At 33.9% G+C, this 18,197-nt stretch overlaps 1 protein-coding gene across 15 annotated transcripts in view; it reads left to right on the top strand.

The window, feature by feature from the left end:
• Positions 1–18,197, top strand: part of CNTN6 (contactin 6) — a 527,574-nt gene that overhangs the window by 275,498 nt on the left and 233,879 nt on the right. For all 15 annotated transcript variants that reach the window (XM_078350141.1, XM_078350142.1, XM_078350148.1 and 12 more), the window contains one exon: positions 12,366–12,500. In XM_078350141.1, the coding sequence (XP_078206267.1) occupies positions 12,446–12,500 (55 nt within the window). In that variant the 5' untranslated portion in view covers positions 12,366–12,445. The remainder of the gene's footprint in view (positions 1–12,365; positions 12,501–18,197) is intronic.

Genomic DNA, 18,197 nt, shown 5'->3' on the forward strand with positions numbered 1-18,197 from the left:
TCAATAATTCTTTTCTAGGTAGGTCAAAAAATTCACATTTCTATTCATTATTAAAAAGAAGTTATGCTGGCAGGCATGGTGACTTATGCCTGTAATTCCAACAACTGAGACGACTGAGGCAGGTATATTGCCTGAGGTCAGGAGTTCGAGACTAGCCTGACCAACACGGTGAAACACCATCTCTACTAAAAATAAAACAAAATTATCTGGGCATGGTGGTAAGTGCCTGTAATCCTAGCTACTTGGGAGGCTGAAGCAGGAAAATTACTTGAACCTGGGAGGCAGAGGTTGCAGTGAACTGAGACTGCACCACTGCATTCCAGCCTGGGCAACAGACCGAGACTCTGTCTCAAAAAAAAAGGAAGAAGAAGAAGTTATGCCATCATGTATGGTCAGAGAATCACTGATTGTCACAAAAGCAATTACAATCCACGTAATTTTCCTGACCACTTTTATAAGACAGAGAAAATTTAGTAAGTTAATCCCCTATGGAGATCTTGGGCTCTTTGCAAGTTAGAGAGCTCTATTACAACCTTTAGTAATTAATCCCTAAAAAAATTAGGAGCAGTCTGTAGGATAGGTAGTATTGTCACAATATTTATGGTGGACAACCCAAGAACAGAGGATCTACAGCTTCCCAAACTACAGTGTTAGCTACTGACATAGTTGGGTTTCCGAGATCTCTGTAATTCTTGGCCATGACTCTTCCCCTTTGATTAGACTTTCCCAAAGTGTGTTCTGTGAAGTGTTCACTGTTGGAAAAGCACTACAGAAGACTGAGTCCCAGTATCATGGACATTTGGGAAATGGTACAGGCTATGCCCCTGTCTTCAAGTTCTGTAATGTATATTGGCACTGCAGAGATACAGAAATTTAATTATTTAACCTTGGATTTTGCATATTATTTACCTGCATGTTGCTTTTTTTAAGCCCCATAAACACACTTTAGGAACCCTTACCCAGTGCCATATAGCTTTATAACAATTCAGGTTATTCACAATGAAGTGGAAGTCTTCAATTTGTACCTCTAATAGGTAGGAATGTTTCTTTTTCAATGTTCACATTTGAGCAAAATCTCCCAGCGTAAGCTTTGGGCAACATCGCAAAGTCTGTAAGACTGGACATTATGATGAAAAACATGGATTCAGGATTCTGTTGATACTGGTCAAATGAGGAATTTTTCTGCCACTTATTAGCTGTGTGCACTTTGTCCAGTTATTTAGTTCCTCTCAGTTTCATTCTCTTCACCTGTAAAATGAATGCAGTAAGCCCTTATTTGACTGCCATGAAGATGAAATCAGGCAGTGTATGTAATTCCTGGCATAGAATCTTGCTTCTGTTTGGTATTTGATAAATTCTATCATTACTATTATTCTCATTAGCTTCCTTTTCAGCCTACCTCCTGGCATCTCATTCTGTCTCTTCCTCCTCCTATTTTTCTATCCTGTCACACAATCTTAAAGGACTCTGCTTCCAGCTCTCTTGCTTACCTGGTATAGTGCAGAGATGACATATACGACGCCTTCCAAGACTGGGCAGGTAATATGAAAGAGTGAAGGGAGCTAGGTGTGAGACAATTGGGGGTGTCTCCCAAACTATGGCCAAGCTTGCATTCAAGTACCAGTCACTCCTGATGTTTGTTGTGGCTAATGCCTTTTTGTTTTGTTTTTACTGCATGGAAATATAAACTAGTGATGCCAAATTTTCAGATATTTAATGAGAAATCAAACGTTTATTTTTATATGTAATTTCCCAATTTTTAAGCACTATTTTTAGGAATCTGTTAGACTACCAGTTGACGACCCCTGGATCAGAGGATTTTTAGCATCTTGTTTCTATATAGTAATAAAGAGCTGCAAGTTTAGAAGGGCTTCAGAGGTCATCTAGTTGAATTTACTAATTAATCAGAAATATTATTTATAACATACTAGAAAAGGTGTCATTTATTTTTTCCTAGTTATAGAGAACTAAGCATCTCATAGAGAAAACATTACACTTTGTATGTACAAACTCATTGAATTATCTTATGAACCCCATGAGGTAGATGCTTCTTTTTCTGTTATAATTATCATGTAATCCAAACTCAGAAAACTAGTTTATAGTTTACTTCTTCTAAAGTCACAAAGCTATTAAGTGTCTGGTAGATTTTAAGAATGGAATTCCGGACTGTCTAGGTTTCAAAGCCAGTGCATTTAACCACTGGCTAAACAATTCGACTTGTTAAAATGCTCAGGGCTGGTATTAAGCTGAAATTTGCTGCCCTGAAATGTCCACTGTTTGGTCCCAGTTCTCCTCTCCTGAGACACAAATAATAAGTTTAATCCTTCTTTCACAAGACAGCCCTTCAAATATTTGAAGATGGCTCTCCTCTGCCTGCTAAATCCTCTCTTCCCCAGGCTAAACATGCTCATTTCTTTTCACTGACCTTCATAAGTCATGGCTCTCAGCCACTTCATCATCCTTGCACTGCTCCTCAGAAGAGTATTTCAATTTGTCAGAGTTCCTCTGAAACCATGATGCTCATAATCCCTTTGTGTAGTTACGCAAGTGCAGGTCAGGATGGAACTAGCACTTTCCTAGTTGTGGTCACCATGCTTTTGTTAATGCAACCTAAGGAATGCCAGATTTTTGGCAACTAAGGAAAAAAATAAGCAAACATTGAATATTGGCCCCACTTCACCCTATAGAATTTTGTTATCTGCTTTTTTTTCAAACTTAAATTGAAGGAAAGCCACATTTACTCACTCTACTCCTACTCAATATATTTAAGCAGGTTATTAAAAAAACTTAAATACATGACGTAGTACATGTTCTTATTAAATACCATATTTATTTATTGTTTTGGCTAACACTGATCTGTTTCATTTGTTTTTCTTTAATTTGACAACTGTAGCAAAATAGAGAGAAAGAAACATTTTCTGTAGTGTGACCACTTTTTCTTAAATACATTTAAAAAGAGGATTTTCTTCTTCTGCTCTAATATTACTCACAGATAACTTTATTTATATTTCCCCTAAAATGAAATTTTAGAAAGTGCTTTGGACACATTCTTGTTTTAATAGGATTCTGCTATATTATTGTTTTGTTTGTTTTTTATTTTTTTTAATTTGGAATATATGAAGAAGCAAAATCACCGAAAAGAAAATCTGCTTGGCATTTTACTTACATATATGTATTATATATTATATAATTATGTGTTATATCTATTTGTATGTATGCACCTACTTCATTCTTTTCATTCTAGATATTTTTGATTTCTGCTGTCTGATATAATCACTATCTCTTCTAGCTTTCTGTGATTCTAAGGTTAATCTAATATTCAGGAAGATTGGGCTGAAAACTTACCACTAGAAACTTCTCTCCAGGCCAGCCTTTAGCTCAGGGGTTGGCAGACTGTGGCCATGAATTAATTATTCCTCACCTGTTTTTATAAATAATGTTTTTTTATTAAAAACTGGTACTTCCATTTGTTGAGTAAGACTGGTTTTGTATTCTAATAGTACAGTTTAGTAGTGGCAACAGTGACCGGGCTAGAAGTTTTGCTATCTTGTCCTTTAACATTCTATATATTAGATATAGAATAATAACATTGAATATTAGAATAGTAACATAGAATATTAACATCAGTATATGTTTCAGAATATAACATACATAGAATAATAACAATCTATATATCCTATATAAATAATAACATCTATATTATAATATTATATTATTGAATTCATTAATGAGAACTGGAACTAGCACAATTTCCTGTCCCTGTGCTAAAGGACACTGAAAGCAAAAATAATTTAGCTACTTCCCTCAGGAAATTTTTGCTTCTAGAGGGTAAAACTCACTTTTCAAGACCAACATCACCATCTGTATCAAGAACCTGATCTTCTTGTACTCATCAAATTAAGCTATTATGCCCCAATCTCTACCCACTTCTAATCAGCTCCTCATCCTTCAAGAACAACCTTAAAATCACCTAGCCCAGATCATAGAGCCCTAAAAATATTGTTAAAAGAAAAACTTCAGCTGAATTAAATTTAAAGGCACTTAATTGAGCAATGAACAATTCACGAATCAGGCAACCCTCGATTCTGGAACAACTCCCAGAATCACAGCAGATTCGAGAGACTCCAGGGATACCTTGTCATCGGAACAAATTTGTAGACAAAAAAAGGGAACTGACGTACAGAAATCGGAAGTGAGGTACAAAGACAGCTGGATTGTTTACAGGTTGGCATTTGCTTTATTTGAGCACAGTTTGAACACTCAGCAGTGTATGAGTGGTTGAAGTATGGTTGCTGGGATTGGCCAAGAGTCATCTATTGTTATAGGCACATATTCCAAAGTTAGCTTTTCAATCTTGTCTACCTATTAAGTTAGAGTTGGTCCACAAGGACTCAAATATATAAGTATAAAGTTCTTCTCAGGCCATTTTTAGTTTGTATTAACAATATCATCCATTTACTTCTCCACGAAAGTATTATAACTATTTCAATTTGTATTCTCCCTGATTTGCAAAGTCTAGCAAACTTAGATTTGCCCATTCAGTAAGTATTTCTTGTCACTTTTTTAGGAGTGGAAAGTCAACACTACAAATCCTCAAAGCTATAGCAGCATCTGTCATCCACATTCTTGTGTTCTGATTAATATAAATACCAAGAGCATTTTGATGAGATATAATTACTTGCACGTTGCAGTTAGAAAAATAGGTGCACACGGAGGCTGGAGTTATGCTTTGGTGATGTTACAGATCAAGAGGGTCACATAGTAGGGGGCACCCTCAATCAGGGATCTGCCTCCAATTCCCAGGTCTCATTAAAGGTCATGAACTAAACTCTATTTAGTTACCTATCACCTATTTATATAAATAGTGGCAATTACTTATCCCCTCTAGGTCTTAGTTTCCTCAGCTGTGAAAGTAAAAGGCTGACGTCTATTATCTATATAGTTTCTTTCAATTCTGAAATTCATTGAAAGTATGATTTTTCAGCAGTCTTAAAACTAATTTCTTCAAACTAGTATCTTTCAGCAAGACTCCATGGCCTCAAGCAAAAAGGCATATGAGAGAGACTCTATTGATGACTGAGTTAAGTTCTACAGCTTGGTTTCCCTGATTAAAAAAAAAATTGTAGAAATGATTCTATTTCCATAACAAACATATTTGCATTTATTTCATGCTGTTAACAACTTAACATGTAATCATGCCTCTTCTAAGAAAAGCAGTACTGCTTCTTCTATGATCACATTAAACATGCTGAGTTATATCTTTCTACTAATCTATCATCTATTATGACTGCCTGTTTTGAGAGCTTGGCATAACAATTATCGTAAGTGATAACATTATATTCTGAAAACAAAGAATTTGATGGGACAATTTATCTTGCTACTTTGCCTGACTTAATGGTGGTGGGGTTTCCTAGTCTATATATTTTTTTCAGATCACAAATAGTTCACTTTTGGATTTATTATTGACTTAGCTTGATAGTAAATAACTTCATTAATGCTGATGTTGGAAATCTGTTACAAAAATTATTAAAAATCTTCTCTTCCTTCTGGCCATGGATTTTTATCACACTAAAATAAGATTGTGGAGCTACCTGAAGAAAGTGAATTTGAGATTTCTTAATTTATCTCATGTAGTTAATTAACTGGTCAATTAAAAACAAAAGGGCAATTAGTGCTGCATACATTTGTTCTGATGATGAACATGACAACTGAAAATGGATCTTGATCTTTCCTATGAAATCCTTTAGTGTCAAAACAATGTTGCTATAAATAAGGGGAGAATGAAGCCCACTAGGACTCACACACTTACAACAATGATTTCTTGATAAACTAAAGCAACACCAGTAAGACAATTAGAGAGAGAAGTTAGTCAATATTTCGAAGTAATATTCCTCCATTGACCATTATACTCTCCTGTACTTAGAGCAATAACTAAAGCCTTTTAGTAGTAGTTTCTACTTTTCCTGCTGCCAATATGAGAAAATCATTTCAGATACTGCAAAACAGGTAAGAAATCCTCAGGTCATTTTAACTGACCTGAGGCTTTATATAAACGGTGTATATTAATGCACATAATTCTCCAGCATCCAAGTTGGTGTCACCTAGATGTATTTATAGAAATTTAAAAGCACAGTGTTAGGAGAATTGGAAAAGAATAATTTCCTATTTTGCCCTACCATAGATAGTATGATGTTTTAAATTATTTTAGACATTCTCTGTGGCTTCTAAGTTAGGTTGAAAAGTACCAACCCTCCATGAGCACCTTTCAAAAGCTTGTTATTGAGCTATGCATGCACATCCACTCTGCCTTTTTATTCAAGAAAATGACCTTAGTTCTCATTGTAAAAAAAAAAAATGTTGGAAAACTCCTCCATAAAAGATAAACAACAGAGAAAAACAGAGATGCCATCTCTGTTTAGGTTAACTCTCATTGTCTCTCAAGCCTATTGGGCAAACCAAGGTTTAACGTGCCAGTTACCTTTCAGAATTCTCCCAATGCCTGAGATCCAGCCATTTTTTGACTTCTGTACTTATTCCTGGTTTACTGGCAATTGTGCACATTTATGGACTGACAAATGGTTTTAGAACCAGAAGACAGAGTGAGTGGCACTTTTCCATTTCTTAAAAACATGACTATTCTGAATCAAACAAACAATGTTGTCTGGGTTAAGTACAATTTACATTGGGTATAACCTCACTGTCACAGCAACAATTTCTGAGTTCTTTCATCTGCCTTCTGTGATCAGAAGCAAGTCAGTGACATATGGTGAGAGGAGGTCATATAAAGGCAGGGCTCACAGTCTGAAGCTACTTCGAAATGCAGGATTGCATCATTTTCTGCTAAATACATGGTATTCTTGTTGAGTATGTATACACTGGGTTAGAGAAATACAGTTGTATAATCCTTTAACGGAAATCTTCAATGTGTCTTAGAGTTTAGAATGCATTAAACCAGAGATCAGCAAAAGGAATTCCAGAAGCTCTAAAGCCAGAAAGAGTCAGATATAAATATTTTCATCTTTGTAAACCACATGGTCTCTGGAGCAACTATTCATCCCTGCCTTTGTAGCACAAAAACAGCCATAGACAAAACATCAATAAAAAGGTATATAGGGTTGCAGTGAAATTTTGTTTACCAAAAAAAGGCTAGGGGCCAGATTTGTTCAACAGGTTTGCTGTTGGTTTGCTATGGTTTGCTGACCTTTGTTTTAGCCTTTAGAAAGGCCATGTGGGACAAATTTATATGTATTTTTATATATTTATAAATTTGTACAAATTTATATGTATTTGTGCATGCACATACACATATTATAGCTAGATATGTGCATTAAAGATACATATAAATGTGTACATATGTATATGTGGCCAATGAACAATACACTTAATATCAACCAATATCTCTGTTTCAGCAGAAAAATACATCAATATTTATAATAAGTTGGATGAAAAGATCTAAGCAACCAGACATTGCTTTGGGACAGTTCTCTCCCACCAAATAAATTTTGCCAGCAAGCTTACATGTAATTTTAAATGTTCAAAGATTTTTTTTTAATTGCAAGAAAAATGATTATGGACCTGTACATACTCTTTTCTTGAAGTGTTTGAAATTGTTACTTTTGCACTGAGCAATTTTATACAAGAAAAAGTGAACACACATGTTCTGGGAGGACAAATTTTATCTGTTAATAATAGAACAGTAACCTCAGAAGTTAGGTTATGAACCAAGATACTCACTACTCCAGGCCAAATTATCACTTAAAATACTTCATCTATAACAAAATGCTGGTAATACATTTTTTAGAATCTTTTTTTAGGTTCTAGAAGTTTCTTTAAGTTAGATTTATATACTGGTTTTCCTTTATTAGTCCATTTTGCCTCAAGTGACCTGTAGGATTCCAGGATCATAGAATTAATTCCTGTGGCTATTTTGCATGTCAGTGACTAGCATAAATTTTACTCACTGAATATTTCTACTCTATTCTGCTTTTCTATACTTTTCTTATCTACATTGTTGTCATTGAGCCAGAGTGTTCTCCTTCCTCAAGCAATTTAAACTTATACAAATGAAACTTTTACAAATGGCAACCAATGCATAAATATTAGCTATTTAGGCTTGCATTATAGAGGAATGCCAAATAAAATATATTTCGGGCTTTGCCCTCATTAAAGTATGCTGATAAGCAATCAGATGATAAAGGGCAACATTTGCTATGAAATTATACACTGGATGGAATCAAACCATCTTAGAATATTATAGCTGGAAGAAACTTGAAGGTGACTTCTAGGTCAAACCCTTCAATTTTCAAAAGAGGAAACTGACAATCAATGTGATTGTACATGAATCACTCAATGTTACTCAGCTGGTGAAGAGAAATAGACAATAGTACAAGCAAAATCTCTAGATTCCCAGTGTAGCTTTTTCTCTATAATACTAGGTTGTTCAGCTGTCAAGTACAAACCTAGCTCATGCTTACTGAATAGCTATGAGCTCTGCAGTAGACAACACACAGAGTATTATAAGTAAGTATTACACATGGTGTTTATCATCAAGGTAAAGTACAAAAACCTTGGCAATGTAATGGAGTCTTTGATAAGTGCAAACCTTAAGAGAAATATATTGTGTTACTCTGTCCTAGAATCTTTGAGAGAAACTTCATATAAATTCAGGATAAAGAATGAAGGGGGCTGGGCACGATGGCTCATGCCTATAATCCCAGTATTTTGGGAGGCCAAGATGGATGGATCACTGGAGGTCAGGAGTTCAAGACCAGCCTGGTCAACATGGTGAAATTCCATCTCTATTAAAAATACAAAATTAGCTGAAGGTAGTGGCGTATGCCTGTAATCCCAGCTACCGAGAGGCTGAGGCAGGAGAATCACTTGAACCCAGGAGGCTGAGGCTGCAGGAAGCCAAGATCATGCGATTGCACTCCAGCCTGGGCAACAGGAGTGAAACTCTATCTCCAAAAAAAAAAAAAAAGAAAGAAAGAAGGGGCTTGTCAGATTACTTAGGTATAAGGAGATAAAAACAAAACAGAAACAGGACTAGGCAAAAATTTGTCTTATTGGCTCACATATCTTAGAATTCCAGGGGTTTAGGTAAGATGTTTTATGATTCTATGATACTGGATATGATTATAGATTCTTTGAATGATGGAACAACTCACAACAACACTTAGATATAGAAAAAGCAGAACTCTGCTTCTTACCTCCAAATGCGGGAATGGCCATGCAGGAGAATGTACCCAGGAATAGAACTACAGGAAGCTGTGACTATTGGAGGTTGCTTGTGAATGGAAAATGGGATAGAGATAGCTAGATTTTGCAGGCCGCCAGAGGATTGGGTATTTTAAATAATTTTCTAGCCCAAGGAAGTGTAGCGGCTGTTTCTCAGTGTTAGATATTTGGGGATCTGTGATATTTGGGTCTATGTGTATTATAACTCAGGATTACTAAAGCCTAATAAGGGATATATTTGGGGTGGAGCCTTAGAAAACTGTCCATGAAGGGGAACTGAAAGTTTTTAGCTGTGGCTGCAAACTGTCAAGATAACATTTGTGAAATATACCAGATCATCAGGTTTATTATATCTTGACAACTTAAGGGAGAGATTGTACACTTTTTCTAATAATATTGACAAAAGTCCTGGCTTCCACTGCCATTGGTTTCAATTAGGTCATATGCTCAATTCTTTACAAAATATTGTATCCAAAGAAATAGATTACTGATTGACAATGACATGGTCATATGCTCATCCTGGAGCTAGGAGGTAGGGGCAATAACTCTTCAACTGTATTGTCTGATGGTATGTATACAGGGAGGTGGTTCCTCAAAGAAAGTCACAGACTTTTTATCACAAGAAGACAGAATTATTGGGTAAAAATAACAAATATCCATTAAATAAGTGTGCTTATTTTGTTATAAGCTAATGCTTTTTTGAGAAAAAGAATTTATTGATAATACTGCCATGACAATTGGATACATGGGAACTGTCCAGTGAAAGCAGAGATGTATGGCCATTGCACAGTTTTTGAGGGAGATAGAGACCCTAAGGAGGAATTCTATATAAATTAAATAGCTTCTATATAAAGATAATACACAATGCATGTGCACAGGACGTAGATCTTTGTCACTGGATTGGAAATATTTAGTAGTAGTCTTGTTGGAAAAGGAAGATTAGAAACCTATTGTGTATAGTGAATATTATTCCAAAGACTTTGGATGTTTGTGAAATTGAAAGTGATTAAACTCTCCATTGCATAAACTGTCATAATTGGACCAATTTTTGTTTTAGGAAGAATGTTTTGATGGTAACATTTAAATGGGTAGAAAGGACAAGAGATTTAAGGCAGGAAGATTATTCAGAGATTCTATTTTTTTTAATCTTCAAAGTCACTACTCTATTTAAAGCCTTCATCATTCCTTTCTTGTACTACAAAAGTAACTTTTAATTACTCTGTGTAATTCACTTTTTACTCCATCTCTTTCATTCTCCACGGTAGCCAAAGATATAAAATAAATCTTGATTCTGTTCTGCTTAAAATTCTCAATTGTAATCTGAAAGCACAACATTCATACACATTAACATGGCCTAAATGTCTTGTATATTTCAGCAGCCTCTTTCTCTTTCTCCGACCTTGTCTCATGCCACAGGCTGAATATCAAACCAGACTTTCTCAGATCTTTGTACATACAACACAAGCCTTGCTATAGGACCTGAACACACTGTCCCTCTTTTGCTTAGGAAGCTAGTCTCATCCTTCCTTCACACCTATTATAATTCCTACAGCTCTGCTCTTCACCCCATGTAAACACACTCTTCACTTCGCAGAGAGCTACTTATATTTCAAGCCTCAGCTAAAAAATGCTACCTGAACCCCACCCTATAAATCTCATACATCTCACATTTTCTTTAATATTATTATATTTACCATGTAAATATTTATCTTTGTGTGTTTTTTGTTTTTCTGTTTTTGTTAAATATCTCCCTCACAAGAGAGCAGCAGTACCTCAAAGGTAGAAATAAAGAATTTTAGGCTCACCACTAACACCTTAGTGCCCATTGTCTTGCAAAGAATGGGATTATATAAAGAAACAAGCAAATAAATGTTTATGAAAATATAATAAATGAATGAATGGATATAACATATGGTCTAATTTATGTAAGGCAGTAAACGCTGTGGTGGCAAATGGAATGGAAAGACGATGCAAATACAAACACATTTGAGAAAGAATATTGACTCAATATAGTATGTTGACCCCTGAATATTGTTTATTTTTCCTGTTATTTTTATCCTTTGATTAAACTTCGAAAGTATTTAACTTAAATTTTATTTAAAAGTTAAATATAATCAATGATTTTTGGTTTAAGATGAAGTAACTCATGACAGAAAGAAATGAAAGATTTTTAAAATTTAAAAATTCATCAGGACCTGATAAAAAATTTATTATTTACTATTATCACACTTGAAGTCCACACACTCCCAAAAAATATTTAAGATTGCAAGAAAATATGTTTTTATTATGTTAAAGTTTCCAAAAGATCTTATCACTTGATATATAATAGTTTTATCAAATGTAACCTAGATGCATTTATTCTGAGCTTATGCTAAATTTTTCTGAGTTTAGGAGTTTTTATGAAGCACTTATTAGTTTTCTCTTTTGGGCTAAAGGCCAAGCTAACACTTTATCTTGATTTCATTTATCACTGCATAGCTTAAATGTCAAAATAAATTAGAGAAAATTATGATGCAACCCCTTAGGAAAAGCATGTCTTATACCTGAAAGATAACACTGCTAGAAATAGATTTCTTGCAGAAATTTTGTAGCACAATATTAATTTTATTTCTTGTGATATTAGGAAAAGTAATGTTTTCTAATGAGTGTATTCTTAATAATATTGATAAAATGCAGAAAAGTGATGAAACGTAAGGCAAATGTTAATGTATATATATGATACAGAAATATCATATCCCATTCATTCCTAGTGAAAAAAATTTTAAAACACGAGCCAACAACAGAATTATGTGGTTGGTTTAATATGTTTTTCTTATTTAAACTAATGTAAATTTTGGTCCACATGGAATATAATCAATTGAATTCCATTCCAACCCAGTAACAACTACAAAAAATATAATAGCAAATGCTATGTATATTTGAGGTGTGAATTGAAATTTTAAAAAATATGAGCTGAATTTACTAGAACTTGCAGACAATATGTATGTGTAGAAAGTATCCATTTAGGTTGCTTTATTTTGGATAACAAAAATTTAATATTAAATTTAATTAATGTGCAACAATCATATGCTTATTAAAATATTCATGTTTGTATGTTTTTCATTTTATGACAATTTTGTCTCTTTCAGACTCTTGAGATACTGACTGGAAGACAGAATTTTTTTCCCTCTGATTGTGTGGGAGAAATTTTTGACCTTAGAAAGTGGAAATGAAGTTGCTATGGAAACTAGTAATTCTGCTGCCACTCATAAACTCCTGTGCAGGTAAAGTGTTCTATTATTATGAGTTTTGATTGATAAATATATTGGCATTGTATTTCTTTTTAGAGGTGGAGCAATTTTCAAAATGCACAATTTGTATGTCATTTGAATGTCTAAGGGATAAAGTTTTGAAGGTAACCTCTATGACTCAAACAGGGAAAGTTTAATCCTTAAAAATGTATCAAATGCCAGTTTTAAATGGAAAATAATGTTATTACATTTATAAATTGTCAAATATGACAGTTTTATATAATGTAATTTTATAATATTTAATGATATGATAATATAGTATATTTTTATAAAATAATATAATTAAATATTTTTATCACCAATAAACATTGAATAATCATTCTTATTTTCATTATAGTAAGGTCTTTAAAAAATTAAAATTAAAATACATATTTTCTCTCATGTTTAGAATTTGATATGGCAAAAAATTAAAGCTATATTTATTTAGAAGAAAAAGTAATACAGATTGTTACCTCAGAACCTTAGGTAGAGGTAACTAGAAAGAACCTTAGATATGTTTTCTTTTCATTTATTTTAAAAGAATAGACCAGAACATGTTATTTTATTCAACTTAAACATATTAATATCTTTGTATCAGTTAACTTTTGCTTTGTAACAAGCCACGCCAAATGTGAGTGTATTAAAATAACAAATAACCATGTATTTAGTTGACAAATCTTTGAGTTGGCAATTTAGGATGGGCTCAAATGGGTCTTCTTTTGGTTTTGCCTGGGTGAACTGCATCTTTGATGAACTGAGTCATCTGAGACGTGATTAGTCCAGAACATTCCTAAATGAGACAACTGTGTTGCCATGGGTCTGGTCCAAATGTTATCCTCTATGACTCTGGGTTCTCTTACAAGGTAGCTGTTCAGGGTTCCTAGAAAAATAAAAAACAAAAACCAGAAGAGTACAGTATTTCTTGAAGCCAAGGCTTAGAACTGCTACATTGCCATTTCTGTGACATTGTTTTAACAATTATAAGTCACAAGCCCAGTCCAGCTTCAATGGATGTGGAATGGTACTACATCTCTTTATAGAAAAGCTGCAAAATTACACCATTAAAAGGCCATAGAAATAATAAAGGCAATAATAGTGGCTGTTTTGGTAAACAATCAACTATAGTCTGTTACAACTCTAGAAGTCATAATTACTGAACTTAATCATTAAAATTAATTGTTGAGCTTACGTACATGAGTTGTTACAGAGCATGGACACTGATTAGATCATATGATTATCAAAGAAGCCTCTCTTCTACCATATCTTGCTCCTTCCCCCTGACTATGTGATGATAGGTACTAGTGAACTTGCATATACTCATAACAAAGCATTAATATATTGAGAGACATGCAAGAATAAACAATAATTTACAAGGCAGAAGCACAGCTATTGTAAAGGATGTATATTTTATAGCAATCATGAGAAATAGATATGCTGATCTTAAAAGGAATGAAAATGCTAAAATATGGAGAAATCAACCAGGAGAATCAGAAAACCATGCAAATAAAACCAATTTTACCACTTGTGAATCCAGCAGCTAGAAGTCCTATAGTAATATTTACACAAAGTGATTACCGTGTTTTGATTAGTGACACTTCTAGGTCTCTATAACAAAGATTCAGGGTTAAATAATAATGTATTCTTCTTTGGTGATAGGTTTAAAAAAGACAGAAGAAAGTGATCAAGGTGCCCCCAAATCATACATGTGTGAATAAGAATTCTATTCCTACCCTCATCTTCCTGTCAAAATTCAACATTAACATTTTGCCTTTTAAATATGTATATTGAATTAGCATAGGATCTCTAAAAGACCTTTTGTATTAAATTAAAATAAATTATTATTCTCAGAACACATATCAAATCTAAGAAATACTCCAGCTCTTATATTAACTTTTATTTATCCAAATTGCATGTGATTCAACATGACCTGTTGCTTTATTCTAATGGGAGAAACCATCATATACCCTTAGCACAATTTCATTGTGAAAGAACAGATTGGATCTAGCTTTTAAAGCCATAGCTACTTAAATAAGATAATCCAATCTAAACATTACCGCAGAGGTAAGGATGTTGATAATGATATACACAAGAGAGCATTGCTTTAAATTTGTTTGTTTTGTTAGAGAGTGTATAACCTATTCATAGTGTATCTCCCTATTCACAGATACTATTTTAGTTTAGAAAATTAGATTGGTGATTAGAATTCTGTGACTATGCATAGTGATAATATCTTGTTTTCCCAAAATATACTTTTTATGCATTCTGAAATACTAGCAAGTATTGCCAATTACTTGTTTCTTCCTTGCTATTTTAATGATTATAATTTTTCTAAGAGATTGATACTTTAAATCTCCCTAAACTCTAAATTGAAGCTTAACATTTTTCGACAACTGTCCTCCCATTTTCTAAATATTAACTACAACTTTTAGCACTTTTACTATAGACATTGGCCTCATAGGCCTTTACAATGAAACTTGATCCATAAACAGACATACATGATTTATTCTGGGACAATTTTAAAGTTTTGAGTACTTAAAAGTTTGATTGTTCTACCTCAGTATTTTTTAAAGTATTAGAAGAAAACCAAGGCCCATTTAATTAGGAAATACAGTTACTAATTATATACTTTTTAACTGTTTCATTGATATGCATGACAGCCTAAATAATGGCCCCCAAAGATATCTAGGTCCTAATAGCTGGAACCTGTGAGTCCTACCTGATATGGTAAAGTGGATTATGCAGATGCGATTAAGTTAAGGAACTTGAGATGGGGAGATTAATGGTCTTGGACTATGGAGATTATAAGAGGGAGGCAGAGTTAGATCTGACAGAGGGGAATGCAGTGTGGCAGCAGAGCAGAGGCAGATGTGAAGATGCTACACTGCTGGACTTCAAGACTGAGGAAGGGATCATGAGCCAGAAGATGTGATGACAGAAACTCTAGATGCTGGGAAAGGCAGGGGAACCGATTCTCCCCCCATCTATAGATGGGGCATGGCTCTGCCTGCACCTTGTTTTCAGCCCTGTGAACCCTATTTTGGACTTCTAATCTCCAGGACTGTAAAAAAATAAATACATACTGTTTTAAGCCATAATATTCTTGGTAACTTTTATAGAAGTCATAAGAAACTAAATTCCTATGTTTCTCCCTCACTAAGCTTTAAGCTTCCAGATGGCAGAGACTGTATCTTGCTGGTACTTGGTAGGGATTCAGTAAATATTTGTTAAATGAATGAATGAATGAATGAATGAATGAATGAATGAATTATCCAAAGTTAATGTTGTTGGTCCTATTTATAATATCAGCAGGATAAATTTGGTCATATAACATCCTCTGGGGAACTGTTAGTCTCTTTCATTCCTTTATGGTTGCCAGTGTGCAATAAAGTTATGGACATAAGTTTCTAGAGATAGAAATTTAATAACATTTTAAAAGTTTTAAATCATGCCCTATTTGAAACTCTTTGAGGGCAGGAATTTTCATCTGCTTTATGCTTTACTGCTTCTCTATCCCCTAATACATGAATTCTAAATATTTGCTAAATTAATAAAAGAAAGCAGGTTCATTTACTTCAACAAATACAGATATATATTAGAAACTATGATGTGCCATGCACAAAGCTTGATGTTGACCTTCAACAGTAGGAGGTCCATGGTCCCTGCCCTCTTCAACCTGACACTCTACACAGGGAAACCAGCAAGTAACTTCACTTCAACTGAGATTCTGCCCCTTGTGACAAAAAGGATCTTGACTAACACAGATTAGATTTGGTTTGGAGGTTGAATTAGTAATAAAACTCTGCTGGGATAAATGCCTATTCAATACTGAAAATGAGAAAAAGAGCAAATAAAGGAATTTGAAAAAGGCACAATGATTCCTGGAAGGAAAAAAAAAGAATCAAGAGGTTTAATATGACTGAGAACATTTATTTTCAGCCCCAAGTTACTGAAAAATCTACATTTCTAAAAGTAGATAAAAGTAGAAAAAAATATGTTAATGAGGTAATTTGGGTAACCTAATTAATAAATGGAGAAAAACTGTATGTCTATTTTTTGCCTTTGTAGACAATGCACAGATTGTTTTTATGAAGAAATATTGTATTTATTTATTTATTTATTTTATATGGAGTCTCGCTCCGTCACCCAGGCCAGAGTGCAGTGGTGCAATCTCTGCTTATTGCAACCTCTGTCTCCCAGGTTCAAGCAATTCTCCTGCCTCACCCTCCTGAGTAGCTGGTATTACAGGTACCCGCTACCATGCCTGTCTAATTTTTGTATTTTAGTAGAGACGGGGTTTCACCATGTTGCCCAAGCTGGCCTCAAACTCCTGATATCAGGCAGTCCTCCCACCTTGGCCTCCCACAGTGCTAGGATTACAGGTGTGAGCTACCACGTCTGGCCTACAAATATTTTATTTTATAATAAATACTAAACAATGTCATTAATGGGTAGAAGTTGAAAAACCACATAGGGTCAAAATTTTGTTGATCCTAGAATGTCATCTGTATGAGAAACCCAAGATGAACTGATTTGATTAACTGTTACATTTACCATAGTGAAAAATTCTCAGAATGCACAAGATGATGCTATTTTATTAAATCTTTCACCTTACCATGACTTTCATGTAAAATTTGAAAAATATTAGATAGATTTCAAAAGTTAAATTTCAATCTTTAAAAATTTGATAATTTTTAAAAATGTTTAAAAAATACTCGATTAATAGAGTAAATGTGATAGTAAATTGCATTGTGTGCTATATCTGTTGTTGAGTTACCCAGAGTTGAAGACAGCGCAATTTTAAACCTGAGGACTATTAGAAGCTCTGCAATCCTAAAGAGCAGTGTCAGTGAGGGCCAATGGCTGCTACTATAGATCAAACATAATAAATAATAGCAGAATACTAGTTACGAGGAATGTGATTTTCCTCATATTGAGTTTTCATGTCCTCTTAAGATTTTTTGCCTACTGTATTCTCTTTTAACCTTGTTATTTAACAAGTACTACCATTTAAATGGTAGTTTGTAAAACAGTCACTTGGTTCATAAATATACCGATTTGTTTGCCATTTATGTTTGTTTTGCCATAGGTTAAGCACTTTTATATGTATTTTATAAAATTATGGACTGAATAACTATTTGGTTAGTCCTGAAAAAGTAGCAGTTATTCAGTATGAGACTTGGTTTTGTCATGATGAAATGGAATAATTCAGGAAAGTCAACATGGAGCTACTCATATTTATTAGCAGAGTAGCATCAAACCCTCCTTGAAGCATTCTAATTATTGTATTATGCCAACAGGGCCTAATGAGCTGGTTTCTCCTACTGTATTAATTACCCTTGAAGAATAAACTAAGACTCAAAATTATAATAAGTCTTTGCTACAATCATTTTTATGTAATGTCTGCTGACAAATGTGGTTATGTTATTTTCAAAACTTCTCCCTCAGTTATTTCAAAACTTGCAACAATTACTTTTAGTGGTAAAAGTAATTGACTTTTACCACTAAAATAAAGTTGTTTTTAGGGCTAATACCAATAAAGAAATAAAAAATCTATTTTGTCAGCATTTTTACATAGCTTACTACTTTATAAATAACACAGCCTGAAAGTGAATCTGGGCAAAAAAATCTACCTCTTTCTAAATACAGTCAGGCACCTAGGAAAAAGGGACATTGGAAAGTATTTATGATTGC

The sequence above is a fragment of the Callithrix jacchus genome, chromosome 15 (assembly GCF_049354715.1).
Source record: "Callithrix jacchus isolate 240 chromosome 15, calJac240_pri, whole genome shotgun sequence".
NCBI classification, from domain to species: domain Eukaryota; kingdom Metazoa; phylum Chordata; class Mammalia; order Primates; family Cebidae; genus Callithrix; species Callithrix jacchus.